The sequence below is a fragment of the Epargyreus clarus genome, unplaced genomic scaffold (assembly GCF_041222505.1).
Source record: "Epargyreus clarus isolate Ecla_fem2 unplaced genomic scaffold, WU_Ecla_fem_2.2 ptg000015l, whole genome shotgun sequence".
In the NCBI taxonomy this organism is placed as follows: domain Eukaryota; kingdom Metazoa; phylum Arthropoda; class Insecta; order Lepidoptera; family Hesperiidae; genus Epargyreus; species Epargyreus clarus.
Window position 1 is genome coordinate 1,219,324 of NW_027332223.1, and position 15,718 is coordinate 1,235,041.

At 32.5% G+C, this 15,718-nt stretch overlaps 2 protein-coding genes across 3 annotated transcripts; one reads left to right on the forward strand and one right to left on the reverse strand.

Moving 5' to 3' along the window:
• Window positions 1–1,633: 1,633 nt before the first annotated feature.
• Lamtor5 (Late endosomal/lysosomal adaptor, MAPK and MTOR activator 5) lies at window positions 1,634–2,545 on the forward strand. Its single transcript, XM_073081185.1, has one exon. The coding sequence runs from the start codon at window positions 1,723–1,725 to the stop codon at window positions 1,993–1,995; it is 273 nt and encodes a 90-aa protein (XP_072937286.1). The 5' UTR covers window positions 1,634–1,722; the 3' UTR covers window positions 1,996–2,545.
• A 514-nt stretch (window positions 2,546–3,059) lies between these two features.
• Window positions 3,060–15,670, reverse strand: fwe (calcium channel flower). 2 transcript variants are annotated; one of them, XM_073081182.1, is made up of 5 exons: window positions 15,604–15,670; window positions 15,404–15,524; window positions 12,777–12,984; window positions 12,128–12,238; window positions 3,060–10,133 (listed from the first exon to the last, which is right to left on the reverse strand). In XM_073081182.1, exons 1-5 carry the CDS (start codon window positions 15,604–15,606, stop codon window positions 9,998–10,000), a joined length of 579 nt encoding a protein of 192 aa, XP_072937283.1. In that variant the 5' UTR covers window positions 15,607–15,670; the 3' UTR covers window positions 3,060–9,997. The 2 variants fall into 2 exon arrangements, with proteins under 2 accessions (XP_072937283.1, XP_072937285.1); XM_073081184.1 differs by lacking the exon at window positions 3,060–10,133 and adding an exon at window positions 11,095–11,221.
• Window positions 15,671–15,718: the final 48 nt, after the last annotated feature.

Sequence of the window (15,718 nt, forward strand, 5' to 3'; positions counted from 1 at the left end):
TGTGAGAATGTGCTTACACCATCTCGGTATGTGAAGAAGACTAACGCCTAAAGACATTGAACTGTCTGTAGTAATAATAGACCGGACATAGGGCGAAAAGTATTCAGCATCATCACCATCATCATCATCATCAATCCATTATTGTCCCACTGCTGTGCACGGGTCTCCTCTCAGAATGAAAAGGATTAGGGCATAGTCCAGTCCACCACGCTGGCCAAGTGCGTATTGGTAGACTTTTGGTAGACCTTTGAGTTTTTTTTTATACTTCTCCCAGGTTTGCAGGGTTTCTCTCTGTTTAAGCAAGTGATAATTAATTTATAATACGCACACTATTTTGAAAAATTAGAGCCAAAGAAATACTGCCAAAGAAATGTATTAACCATGACTTATTACCAATTGGTAATAAGTTGCTCTGAAATACCTCAATAATGCAGAAACTTCTGTGGGCAACTTCAAGCGTACATGTTTTTAATTTATCATAGTAGTAAAATATCAGGTGACCTCGTCTTTAAAAAAACATTTACCATTAGCTAGGTGAGACATGTCATAAAATAATGTTACTTAAATACAGGAACAAGCCAACGTTTATGTAACTAAAGTGTTTTCCACAGGTCAGCCCTATTGACCTTGCGCACGAACTTGAGAACATTTTTCGTCAAGTGCCGCTTTAAGATAGTCAAAAAGCTGTTATGAAAATATGGGAAATTGCGGATAGGATGTCCAGTGATTCCCGCAAGGGTGTGCGGGAAAACAACGGGAGGAAATTCGATGATACGGCCGATGGTTCTTTTATATGCCCAATTTTTAAAAATCTGCGAAGTCTACCAACATGCACTTAGTCAACACGGAATATAGCCTTAACCCAACTTAACACCGTAGGACAGTATTAGGTTAAAGACGATCATTAATCATTATCCCACTGCTGATTCCGATCTCCTCCCAAAATGAAAAGAATTAAACCATATAGTCCGTCACGCTGGTCAAGTGTGGATTCATGTACTTTTGAGAACCATTTTTTGTTTTTAGAACTATTAGGTTTAAGTATACCACGATATTTTCACCTTCAATTTTTACCTTCACTGAAATAAACTATACTGAAATAACTGAAAGTGAATAGGAAACTAGAAAGAATTGCTAAATTATTGATGCAACCACAGATGCAACTGTACTTACTTATTTTAACTTTTGCATCTAAAATATTTCGCAAAAGCTAAATGCCAAGTTGCGCAACACTTAAGATAGTAATGATACAATATTACAATTTACGTGCAGACATTACAATTTTATGGCTAGCTATTTCATAAAGAACTGTACGTAATAAGTAGAAGCCATATTTTTCGTTATTGCTTTACATGATGGTAACCTGTGATGATAACTAAAACATCACATTATTAATAAAGGTCTTATTGACATAATTAAATATGTTGTATTTTTAAGTCGAGCAGTTTATTGAAATACCACATAAATTAACAATTATTTAATACCTGTATTTTTTTTCAGTTCATTTCCCACATGTTTCCCATAAAATATTTATATTTTAATATTTAATTTATAAATCTCATAATTGGACGTAAAAGTATTATAATGTAAGAACTAGTACATATTTATATAAAAAACATATTTGACATTGACTTCACAGTTGACACTGACTGTCATAACAAAAACAACGACTGCGTTGATTATCAAGTCATTCCATTTTCTATTCAAATATTTTCAAGCACAATGGAGAAAGAACTAGACAAAGTTGTGGAAGAGATAATGGCGACGCCGAACGTGGCCGGATGCTTGGTGGCGGACCATCAGGGCCTGTGTTTAGCGGCGAAGGGAACGGCGCACGTCGACTCGGCGGGGATCGTGGTCGCGATATCAGAGCAGGCTTGCAAGATCCAGCCGAATTTAAAACCGCCCACCGTATGTTTGGAGACTGACAACAAGATATGCCTTATTCAACGACACGGCACGATCACTGGGGCGGTGTTCAAGCAAAAGTCTTAGTTTTAGTATCCCAAAAAATAATTTAAGCAGATAAAACTAGATACTAAGGTATACATCGATGATGTGATGATGTCGTGTTATACTGTGATTGGTTTGAAGGTGGTAGTAGACTCCAGATGCACCACCACTACACCTATTTCTACCTAACAACAAAGTATTAAGCGCTGTTGTGTTTTGATGTGAATGGTTTTAATAAGGTACATTCACTTGCATGAGACTTTCTAACTTAGTCCTCAGAAGTAGCAATTAATCTGAAGCCAATCTCGTGTAAGACACTTAATCCTACCTGATATTGATTACAGATGTCCATGAACAGCAATGGGCACTGCTTATCAGATGGACCACATGCTTATTTGCTACTTGTATGATATAAAAAAAGTTTAGCAAATATTGCATACTAATTAAATAGAAGAAGTGTAAAGTAAATTTATTGTACCTTTTTTATCCGGATACTTTGTAATGTTTCTAAAAACTTGTAAGCTAAAGTTCATCAACTGTTAATTATCTTAAAATATATGTTGTTTCTCAATTAAATAATATATAACTGTAATGATTTTTATTTGTTACCTTATACAATGAGACACAGAAATGGTGGTGGAAATAAGTGAGTGATTTTTAACCTTGGTGATTTCATTATGACTATCAGTTTTTAATTACTGTTTTTTAACAACAGTTACATTTACATGAATAAACCAACATAACATGAGCAGCAAGTTCTTGTAATAGAAGCCTCTTGCCTGTTAAAGAATCTTTTATTTTCTTCTATACTAAAGTTATTAGTGTCTTTATATTAGTTCCAAAATATCTAAATTTATGCAATACTTATTCAAAGAATGGGAAAGTTTTTAATTTTATTTGCTACTTTGTGTTTTGAAAAATAATATGTTATATGTTCATGTACAAAATAATATGTTCACACATGGTGAGCTCCTAATCAGGCGCCATCGCTACTTATCACGGATACCCCACAGCAGATGCGGGAAACCGCTCTGTATACTCGCGCAAGTTTCGGCGTACATCCTATCTGCCAGATTCTACTAACACAACACAAAATGAAACACAAGTTCAATATACACACATTTATTACAGATATATCTTCCTAAACAGTAACATTAATCGACGAAACAATGCTATAACCGCTTACTCTACAACTATATATACTTACTCATACATGATAAACTTGCAAATTATTAATGGTATCAATATACAAATCAATCATAAATACTATTTCTTCATATGCATAAACAATTCATTACTATATATTTATAAAGGGTCTCTTTTAAATTGCGAATTTTAATATATTTATAACAATATGTTCATCTTTAACTATTTGATATCTTGATATAATTTCTTAAAATATTTCATTCAATTTTAAGTTTATCATGAAATCGAAAAATGCAGTGTGCAAATATATTTATATTTAACTATGCAACAGACAGGTCAAATAATATTACAATAGTCAATAACATTCTAAGGTAATTTACAAATGATATTGTAAAATTCTTCACAAGGTCAGATCAAATTTTGCAAAAGCTATTTGCATAATACAATGGTTAGAATGTTAAAATTGACAATTTTATTAACAATGTTTCGAATGTTCGGAGAATTTATTACTTATCAATATCATTCTAAGCAGGATTCACTAGTAAGAATTTCAATAGGTTTCAAAAACATTTCTAATAATTCATTAGTCTTCTTTCATAAGGACATGTCGTTGATTTTTTTTTACAATGTTGTTTGTATTCTGTTAACATTGACTATAATTCATATATTATACAAAAAACTAACCAAAAAAATTGCTTTTACATCGTTATCTCTTTATTCATTCCTTTGCATCGAACTACCTTTCGGAAGGGGTTTTTTACTCATAATAAAGCATTACAATTATATCAATAATTCAATAAATTCATTTACCTAATAATAATAAACTCAAGATAATATATCTATTGATGATCTCATGAAATGGCGTATGGAAGGAAGGCTACCTAACTAGTGATGGATAAAGCTGCCAGCGACAATCATTACAATATAAAGCATATCATAAAGACAGAATAACAGGTTTGAGACTTGACATTCATAAGAATAGTAATCCAAAAGTTTGGACACATATAATTATGAAGGAGGCGTGAATCGCGTAGAATAATTTTCAAAAATGCGACAGCGGCATATACTGTACCGTATGTCAATACAATGTTTTAGTCATGAAAACAAATCTAATCAAATTGTTATCCACGAGTTGCACTGTCCCTGTTTTCTACAACTACCTTCAATAACAGGTGGGTAGTTATAGTTTCGTCTCAAACCCATTACAACATACCTAACACACAACTATTTTTCGCATAATGAAGACAATTTCTTAGCACTAACAATATGAGAAATATAATAAGTTCAATAACAGCGTACTTTATATACAAATTATGGTCATAAATGGAATACAAAGAAATATAATCATTGAACATTTTGATTACGACTGTGTTCAGAATAGACTGCGATAATAATGTTAAAATTGGGAAGCACGTAATAGTCATACACCAATCAAAATAACAGTAGTAGAATCATTTTGATATAAAGTTATATTTTTTGGCAACTGGCCTGCGTCGGGCACGGCCAGCCACAATATAATTCATTTATTGGCTGTTTTCACAAACCACTTAGTCCAAATAGACTGCATATTTTATATAAAAGCAATAATTAAATTACAATAAACAATGTTCCACCAATGACGTCTCCTTAGCCTCTATGTCCAGAGTTATTTCGAATACATGAATCTGTCAAAATTATGTTAAGTTACAGTTGAGATATATATTTTCTGTTACAGGCTATTTTACTTTAGACAATCGTCAGAACATATTATTTTGCTGCCGATAAAATTAATTTTCATCCTGAGTACAAAAGCATTAACTGCAGTCCGGCACGCATTAGGTCCGAAATCAGCAACATTAAAACAATCCACAAGGGTCCAACATCTTATAGAGTTATGTAATAATTACATTTTATTATGCAATAGCAGTCTATCTGGCTATACATTTGTCCTGAAACAGTGTGAGCAAATATTTAAACCTAAAATATAATGTCTAAAGACTAGGGTCTACCTTAATGCGATAATACTCAACATTGCCTTCCTTCTACATATATTACAAGTACATCAATACAGTACATAACAGTGACATTAATGAATAAAATGCAATTCTATTTGGAATAATTCTCTATAGGTTAGTGCACCGTTTATACTCTATGATATGACTGAAAGCTGTATCAATATCGTCCATTATATATTATTTTTGTAACGTCAGTAGGTAAATATACCGTAACACAGCATCGTAGCGAGGGCGCAACCTTCGAGGGAGCAATTTCTCGACCAAATTTTGAATCTTACCTTTTTTATCTGTGCAATATTTCCCCAAAAAAAGTTCGTTCAATTTTCAAACTTTATTGATTAGAATATTCCTTTCCCAAAGAAAAATCTCGGGATCTCAAAGTTCAAATCCTGCTAAGACCGAACACCCTAGCTACGAAACTGCTAATATAATACATTATAATACGAAAAAATGAGCGTTTTTTTTTATAACCAATTTATATTTATAACAAATATCGTTGTTAAAAATGAATAAAAATCCAATTAATTTACCCAAACACATAAAAATACGGAATAAATAAACAGTCAAATTACTAAACACTAAACTCAAATAAATCAGTCTAACGTACCATGCAAAGACAAACAAGTTTAATATGTATTTATGTATACGTATTCATAGATATGTTGCGATGAAGATATCATTCAGGTATATATTTAATTTCGTTTTTTTTTATTTAAAATACTGTCTCGTGAGCAAAACTGTAAAAACTTCTACATGTGTGCTATATTTTACTTTACATCTACGAACAATCAACCGCTACAGTACGCAATATATCTGTTAATTTTATACTAATATAATTTGAAAGAAAGAAAATAAATTGGAAGAATATAGAACATAAATTTAAAACCTTTCTTTCTCATGTTTTAGTATTTAAATTTTTGTTACTAAATAAACAGTAAAAAATATATTATAAATATGTTAAGATCGCATAGTTATTTAGGATCAGAACTTTACAGTTCGTCTGCAGAAATTTACCGCAATATCAAACAAGACCACGTTTAGTAATTTGGTCAATTACTTAGAAAAATAATAAAAATAGAAAGAAGACAATCAAGATATAGTTTTACAAAGATCAAAAAGAAAAATCAGTTCAATTTGGAATGCACATGATATGCGATGAAATATTAAATTTGATCTACATCACACCTAACATACAGACTTACATATAATCGGAAATTAATGTATTATGGATATTAAAATGAGCTATTCTTAGCTCAAAGCATAAATTTAGCACTCAGTTTTGATAAAATTGGGCATGATTATATAATCTTCTGGCATAGACAAGCTTTGAAACCATTCAATACATTTCAACGTTAACATTTAGTTTTAGGCCTAACATTAAAAAATACGAAGCATAGATAACAATCTCAATAATACGTCAACCATAGACAACATGATTGACTTTATTTAATATTTTAACTGGCCAATACCAAGACGAATATTAACAAGAATATTATTTGAATTGATATTTTGGTATCTACCCATTTATATTCCAACGCTGGTTGCTGCTCTCCTGATAACAGGTTTACAGCATACCTCAACACACCAATTCGATTGATAATTTTAAGAAATGTTTCGACTCATCATTATTATTTTTTTCCAAAGGGAAATCTCTCTGCGGGCTAGGTGATCATTCCCGGGGAGCGGCCGTGCTCCGACAGTCTCCGTTGGGAAAACTTCGATAGCGTGATTCAGAAATATGTAATGCCATCTCATGACGAGTCGCCGTAAGTCGCCACAATACGATAACATTTTCGTGGCAAAAAGTTGATATTTCGATATACTTATATCGATATAAATGTCCCCATTTATATTTATTTTTTCCGATGAATGTGTATATATATATTACCTAATATACTACGCTTAGACTAACTAACAAATGAATTAAACATTACAATATATAGGCATAATAATGCAAATGAATATCACAAAGGAATAAATAGTAGCCTTAAACAATGGGAAGGAATATAAAAATTGCTAATTGGACTAACTAATGATATAATAGTGTGGATAGAACAAGGATTGACAGTTAATATCAGTACGCCTTAGGTTAGGTTAGGTTAGGCTCTTTAGGATACTTTTTGAATAACAGTTATATAATATATTTTTATTACAACGTAAGATGATTTTATTGTTTTCTTTTATTTATAAATCGAATTTCAAAGATAGAATTTCAAGTGCAATGTGAATAATATTTGTGACATCTTCGCCTAAACTTTATGACTAGTTTAGCCAATAAGATTGGTCCGTTTTAGGTATTTTTAGAAATTTTGACAATGATAATGGAAATTATGATAGCAGTGATATGATGGCAGTGAGGGACAAGGGTATAACCAAACAACAGTTATTCAAAATATAAAAGTTCAAAATGTTGTGTATAGCCTCAGTTTTCCTAATGTTACGGTAACAAGCTTACATGCATTAACATTTCATTATTAGTATTTATATAACTTAACTAAATGACTAACATAATCAGCGAAATAATATATTCTTAATACATTGACTTACTAAACAAATAGATGTCGGGTCTAGTGCTACATTCCCGAAATAAATTATTTATTATTTGTATTGTGTCAAAATATGAGGTTGTCTGGCAACACTTCCGTAATTTCATTTCTTCATAACAAATAATATACCACACTGAAACGTCTCGTGTAGTTTACACGTGCGTTGCGTACGTTCGGTTGGAATTTGGTGGTCGACTGCTCATAAGTCTGTTTTTACTTTTTAAACGTAATTATTTTAATACGAAGGATATTTGATGCGTTGCATAGGCCAATCAAAAACTTTTAGTTCGGACATTTTTAGCACAGACCCAAAATCTATCAGTTAGTAGGCCAATGACGTACGTAGCATATTTCTCTACCTAAAACGATAATATGATGAAGCACTGTTATATTTTACGCATAGATTTGGAGGACACTAGATTTAATAGTTGGCAACATTGAGTCGAACGGATAGCTTATTATTACTAAAAAGTTTTAAAAAATGTTGACTATTATTAAAATATTTTACATAAACGAATAATTAAAAGTTGCTCATATTAGTATCCTCAATGCTAAATATAAGACCGTCAAAATTATATTAAACGCGCTAACATTCAAAAAGATATTTTATCAAGGCTTACTGTTGCTTAGTCACTTGCTTTTATCGCCTCTATTAAGTTACCCACCAAGTTAACGTAATATACATTTTCCATTACATAACAAAAAAAACTTGGTTGACAAACAATAGATGGAAGGCCACTGAAATATTTTGATTATATTTTTCCAAAGCATACATAAGATGACGCTCTTAAGAGACAAACGGTGTAAAAAATAAGCAACATGATGCCTTGATAAAATTTCACTATACATAAACATAATATTATTCTAGGCTTTATATTAAACATAATTATGTCACATCATATTATTATATAAAAATGTTAAATAATAAAAAAATCACTAAAATGGAACCATTTCAAATTAACGTTAAGCCTGCCAGATATGTTTTACCTATCAAAAGTTATATTGTTGATTAAAAATAAATAACCTCCACACCTCATATTTAATTTTAAAATTTAAGTCGCACCTCCTTAATCATAAATTTTAATGCCTCGTTTAGGTTATCGCGAACTTGTCGAACATTGACGAGTATGCTATTATGCGCACAAATACTGTCGCATAATCCTGTGATAATAAAAAGCCGATACCGCGTCGAAAACATTTGAGTATTTGTGGCAAGAAACAAATTGACCGATTACATTACATTCGTGCCTATTCGTCTGTATTCGACGAGTACCTAAACATTGCATTTCTGTAAAGTTTCATATATATTATATGGTCTGTCCCCTTAACATTTATTTTAATATAGGGACATGACATTCAATATCAAACACCATTATGTTCGTATGATTAAGGAGGTTCGTTTTCATTTGACATTATTGTCACTGACCAATCGATAAAAACATTTCAACAGAATGTATAGAGTACAAGTTTATTGTTCACTGAACATGAACATAATTATATTATCCAAGCCAACATGTGGGGGAGATCAAACTGACTTGTCGGATAATATTTGAGCAAAAAGGGAAGGGTGTCACATGTATTGAAGATTGAGTGACTGGAAATATTGACACTTCACCGATTATTACATAAATCACTGATTCATATATACTAGTGTTCGATTTTCAACCACTTAAAAAATTGACATCACTTAAGTTTGTCAATAAAAAAAGAAAATTCGGTTGACATATGAAAGAGAAATAACAGTTTTGTCTTTGCCTATTTATATATAGATTGTAAAATATAGTATAATAACATTTACAACGAAAAAGGGGGAGGATTATTAGTAGCTGCGCTTACAAAAATCTCTATGTGTAATTCGATTTGATTTTAACATTTTTATTTTTCACATTTTTATAAAATGAGTTACGTATTTTTTATTTAAAATTTACCTAAAATTTACACACACTAGAATTTCACATTACAAGTAAAATGTAAATTCTTGCAAATTCATGACTAAATATTTGTTTTAATTAAGACAAATCCAGAACAATTATTCACGATTGATTGGGTCGTACTGGTTAATCTGGTAGTTCATAGACCAATAACCTGGAATTAATTTTAGCTAACCACACAAGTTAATCCATCATCAATACTACACAACAAGTGCTTAACATATTGATTGTGGATTAACCTACCATCACTTTATGAATACTAATTTATTAATTTTAAAATCAAAAAAAATATTTTTTCTTCCAAATCTACAAAAATTCGACAAAAAAACATCATTCACTCATAAAAAAAGTAATCTTACACAAATCAAGAACACATAGAGACCTTCTCAAGCGCAGCTATAGATTAGTAACGGTCTCACAGTTGGGGTCACTTGGGCAGCGGCACGCCGGTGAAGCTGACGGGCTGCTCGTTGGCGACGAGCGTGGCGCGCGGGGCGGCGGTGGGCGCGCCCACACCCGCCTCGAGGTTCGCCGCCGACGTGCGCATGTCCTCGATCGAACCTCTACAAATATAAACACTTATTAATATAAAATTGATTAACAGAGAGTTATTATTAAATGTCAACAATCTATCCCCGCTTCGGAAGGTGTTGTAGAAATGAAACGACGCAAAAATTACCCTGTCATGTTTTAGAGCTCATGGACACTTTTATGATATTTAAGGCAGCTCGGATTGTGTTATGCTGCCTGTCACAAGCGACTATCTAACTTAGATGATATATGATTTATGAAATCTCAAGTTAATTAATAATTTATATTCTCTTGTACTGAAGCATAACTTGAATTTATCACATAAGTTCTATAAGAAACGTCAACCTATAAACTTAAGTCATTTTGACAAGACTATGGCCTATGTTTATTAAATGTTTGATGTGCCCTACAGACTACAGACCAAACGGATCAAAGGATTTCGATATATGAGATGTCGTTAAATTTATCTATCTTATGAGCATGACATGGCTATATAACTTTCCTTTCCAATATTACCCTCATATAGTGTAACAGCTATTACATAAAAATATGAGTCATTGTACAGCATTTTCCTCAGTGACGTGTAGATAACATGCGGCTGTGCACGTGGGCTAATACAATGTATGATCAAAAGCCTACTTGAGTGGCGAAACTTATAATATACATTTATACTTAAACACTATAAATGTAAAACCGATTGAAATAATAAAAATGTGCGTTGATGAATTGGAATTGTCATAGCCGAAACACTGCACATATAGTAAACGATAAAATGCTTCATTACAAATTATAGACTGCAAATAAATTGAATAGCAGAATCCATCTAATACCTGGAAGTGCCGAAACAAAAACAGCTAAATAGCAGATTATGAGACAATGCCTAGAAATGGCGAACCAAAGAAAAAACAACAGCCAACTACAAAAAAATGAAAAAAAAATATAGCAAGCGTGTGAAACGCATGCGAGCATATCAGTGCCAAGGGCGCATTGCCTTTAGTTAGGGCGCCACACGTCAGGGTCCTCCATGAGCGTGACGCTGTGGTCCTGCGAGGCCGCCAGCGGAGCGCCCGGCGGGGTGCTGCCGCCCGCCGCCATGGCCGCCATGTCGTCGCGAGAGCCCCTACGCGGGCACACGGCCACACACGCCACAATGGGTTAGTTATACATAATACATATACATATTAATATGTTATAATTATATAAACCACACCCAGATTAAACAAACATATATAAGTATATTAAAAATTAAACATATATTTATAAAACACTACAATATAATGATGTAAGTATATTACATTGTTATATACTACCAAATATGTTAAATATTAGTAGAAACCAAACCAAACCAGACACACAAAAAAAGCTACATATTATTATCAATGAGTAAATTTTGTAATAATGCCCCCATGTAAAAGCTTAACAGCAGTGATAGCCTAGTGGTTAAGAAACGCGGCCTCTCGATCGAGGGGTCCGAGGTTCAAATCCCAGGGCACGCACCTCTGATTTTCAAATTAATGTGCGTATTAGAAATTAATTATCACTTGCTTAAACGGTGAAAGAAAAACATCGTGAGGAAACCTGCATACCTGAGAGATTTATAAAAAAAAAAAAAAAAAAAATCTTAAGGGTATGTGAAGTCTACCAATACGCACTTGGCCAGCGCGGTGGACTATGGCCTAATCCTTCTCATTCTGAGAGGAGACCCGTGCCCAGCAGTGGGACAGTAATGGGTTGATGATGATGATGATGATGATGATGATGTAAAAGCTATTTTTCAAAGTATTTTCATTTCCCCATTATTATATTATATACGTATGTATATGCGTAAACAAGTATTTATTTAATACTGCATTAAATTAAAATTCAAATGTTTACTTACTATATTATCTATACCCACATTAATTTAAAAAAATGTAATTTTTAAAATATATAATGTCACAATTATTTTGCTACACCCACCACCATATTCACATACACATATACAAATAAAGCTAATACGAGCGTGTTAAGTGCATTCATGACTTACTTTTTGCCGAGCGCCATCATGCCGTACACGATGCCGGTGGCGAAGATCAGGCCGCTGCCGAACCACGTGCTCAGGCTCAGGAAACACAGGAAGAACGGGGGGAGAGCCAGCCTGCAAATATATTTCTTATTATGTCATTTTACCTAAAAGTTGTAAGTTACCTGTTTATTTTAACGTTATGTAACACATGGCGGTAGAACCCTTTCAAGGGTGTGGTATGATTTAATAGGCCAATATTATAAAAAACATATAAAATGAACATTTATATATGTAATCAACGCATAAAATTACATTCGCGTGCTCTAGGTACTTTTTTATCAATTTCGACAATTCAATTAAGATAAATCTCCAGCTTCATGTCATAGATGTCCAATAGCGACTCATTATGGCTTAATCTATAGATATTAAAATGGATCTTTATCTATAGATATATCAGTGTCCAACACATTACCAGCTTTTAAGGCAATGTTTAGTTTTCCTATTTTAAATATACCAATCGCCTAAATCAGAGTCCTGACTCTAGAAGATACTAAAAGAACCAAATGGATTCCACTCACCAATCACTCCTACAACTGAATCATATTAAACCTTGCTACACTAATGTAGATAAGTGAATTTAAGAATGTGTAATAACCATCCATGCACTTACGCGATGTACAGAGCAGCCTTGTTCCAATACGGTCTGGTCTCCATCTTGTCCGAGAGCGTCTGCACGTAGTCCACGAAGAAGCAGCAGCAGGGCGCCTCACACACGAGTAACACGAACCCGGCCAGCATCTGCCATATGCCCGCGATAAGGCTGCTCACACTCAGCACTATAATCCCCGTGCAATTGAACAGCCCGAGGATTATCGCGACTGGAAATTTGTGCAACGAACAATTAAGGTGCGAAAAAAGTAGATATTTAGTGCAGGTACAGATTTTTGAGTATAAATTCTAAAACAAAATGCAGGAGTAATACAACCTATTTTTTTACGAAAGATGCTTCTAAAACAGCCTGTACAATCAAACATACAGTTGTATAAAATTGTATAGCAATGTTACTATAATTTAAACTAAGTCTTAAAGCATAAATTAAAGAATAGACAAACCATCATTTTTTATATAGATGATATGAAAGATTTTTAGAAGACACATTTTTTACTAACATCTTGTTCTAACATAATCTTCACCTTCGTCTAAATTGTCACATTTTGGACTTTGTTTGACAGAAATTGCATAGATTGATTTTTGAAAAACAGGTGTTGGTGCATATTAATTTATTTTAATTGTTTGCATTACAACATTACCTTGTAAATTACGACCGTACCTACCAACAAGGACAATTCAATCAACTGTAATAAAAAACCTACTGCATTAATGCAAACATTTTTATCACATACAAACAAATCAATGATAACAATATTTTAATGAACTCATTGTTTCAGAAATTCATTTCTGATTTTCTTTGCATAGAGTTTCATTAGGTAAAAATACAAGATAATATTAACCAAACAAACAGACAAAGAGACAAAAAGATAGATAGACTAAAATGATGTATTTTTCAAATTATATAAACTATGGCAATACTTAGTTAAGATAAACCTAAGTCAATATGTAGTTATTACATTGCAATGCCGTAGCAGGGTGCATGTCCAATTATCTTATTTGTAACACCATAATTATGTAAATGCATGCATGTATGCATGCGCAATAAAAATTTGAATCCTTTGAATTACAGGTTCGTTCTGTACAGAATTGTGAAACTAAAATTTACTGTACTTTTAGGTAGCTATTAGACTGATTCAGCTAAGCTGGATATTTGTATGGAAACAAATTGGTCTAAATTTAGTTCGCATTGATGTAGGTGTAGGCTATTTCCACCCACATGGTACCATCATCGTTTAGTTTTTGCAGAGGACATCAACTATATTTGCTTACACAACAGCTTATAAAACAGCAACTGCTTATAAAGCAGATCATAATGATTTTTATTTATAATAAAATGATTTCATGTATTTAAAATTGACATTCAGTCCATTGTGTCTTATGAAGGTAAAAAATCTATAATCAGGTATATAAGTAAGCACATGCACTATGTAAGTAAGTCTCTCTTACCATTTGATTCACCAGAAGATACTTTTATGAAATACATATTGTAAAAGAAATTTAGTTTACCTAAGGGAAGATGGTTATAAATGGCATAATTAAAATAAATAACAGCTTCCCAAAAGCGATCTATAACGAACCCTAAATGACATATTAGTTCTACTTTAGTCCACCACACATGCAGGCAATGATGATGAAGATGAGATGCCTCATCTCAAATCTGTACTTTACCATACCATATTACTATTCAAACCAAAACACATAGGTTACATTGGCCACACCTGAGTTGTACCTTACACAACATTAAGTGATCAACCCTGTGAAATGTTCACTAGTGAATCTAGCAGGAATATCAGAATTTTGCTTGCTTGTCCTATGTTATGCAGGATCATAATATATACTTATCAGGATTAAGATTTGAATCCATATCTATCTGTGATACTAAGATACACTAATCAACCCAATATTAAAAAAAAATGTTTACTAATCCATCTCTTCCTGAGTAAAAAGAAACAGAACTATTAGAAAATAATATTTTTTCTTGTGACAGTATTTAACTGTTTAACCTTTTCTGCATAACTAAACATCAATAATGATTGAATTATGAATAGCTAGACAACAAAAGGTAGTTTATAGTAATGTAAACAGATTTTTCCTTACTTAAGCACAGCATAAAAAGTTTGACCTCATCTTATATCTGGGTTTTCTTGTATAATCAGAGTTTTATGGGATAATTGGAGATTAAATTAATTTATAATAATTAAATATTGGTAAATTCAGTAACTGTACAAATTAAAACCCTGTTTGTTAAGAGTACAATACTTAGAATATGTTGAGTCATACATGAAACTAGGGGAAAGCGAAAATACTATTTTTTATTATTTCCTTATGTAGAATAGTATTTCCCAAGAAATAAGGCACATATGTATTATGTATAACTATTTTACCAATTGTACATTGTACAGTAGTAAATATATAAGCAGTATGTTTAAAGGAGAACATCTTGTGGGCGTTTAATGTTAATTACTTATAAGTTTATTAACGATCAATTATACAAAAATTGTCCATTTAAGTTGTTGTTTGTTAACCCGCGATGATAAGATAATAGTAATCTTTTCGCATTGTTATTCCGTGTCCGTGGTTCAATGCGTGCAATTACTGAATATGTAACAGATGTTATATACGTACTGAAACCGCCAACAGTGCCCAGGGCCCGTCCTGCGAAGCGCATCCACCAGGGGATGTCGTCTTTTTGGGCATTGTCGGGGCCCGACCGCGACATAAGCATAGTAATCTTGTCCGCCAACGACTGCAACGACATTACACATTGTAGATTTCAATTAACTTAATCACAAATTTGTAATTTCGAGAAATTCAATAAAACGTACCATTTTTGCAAAAAAATCAATTCACTGCCTTGTCTTTTATCTTGTCAAGTCAGCTGTCAACTGAGTGAATCCATTCTATTGAATATAAATTACAGATTAAGAAACCACATAGATT

Bases quoted from the DNA above. Each gene is read 5' to 3' on its own strand.
- fwe (XM_073081182.1), bottom strand. The intron at 12,239-12,776 runs GTAAGTGCATGG...ATATATTTGCAG, and splicing joins AAGGCTGCTCTGTACATCGC to GCTGGCTCTCCCCCCGTTCT. The intron at 10,134-12,127 runs GTAAGTCATGAA...TTATATTTGTAG, and splicing joins ATGATGGCGCTCGGCAAAAA to AGGTTCGATCGAGGACATGC.
- Lamtor5 (XM_073081185.1), top strand. From the start codon at position 1,723: ATGGAGAAAGAACTAGACAAAGTTGTGGAAGAGATAATGGCGACGCCG.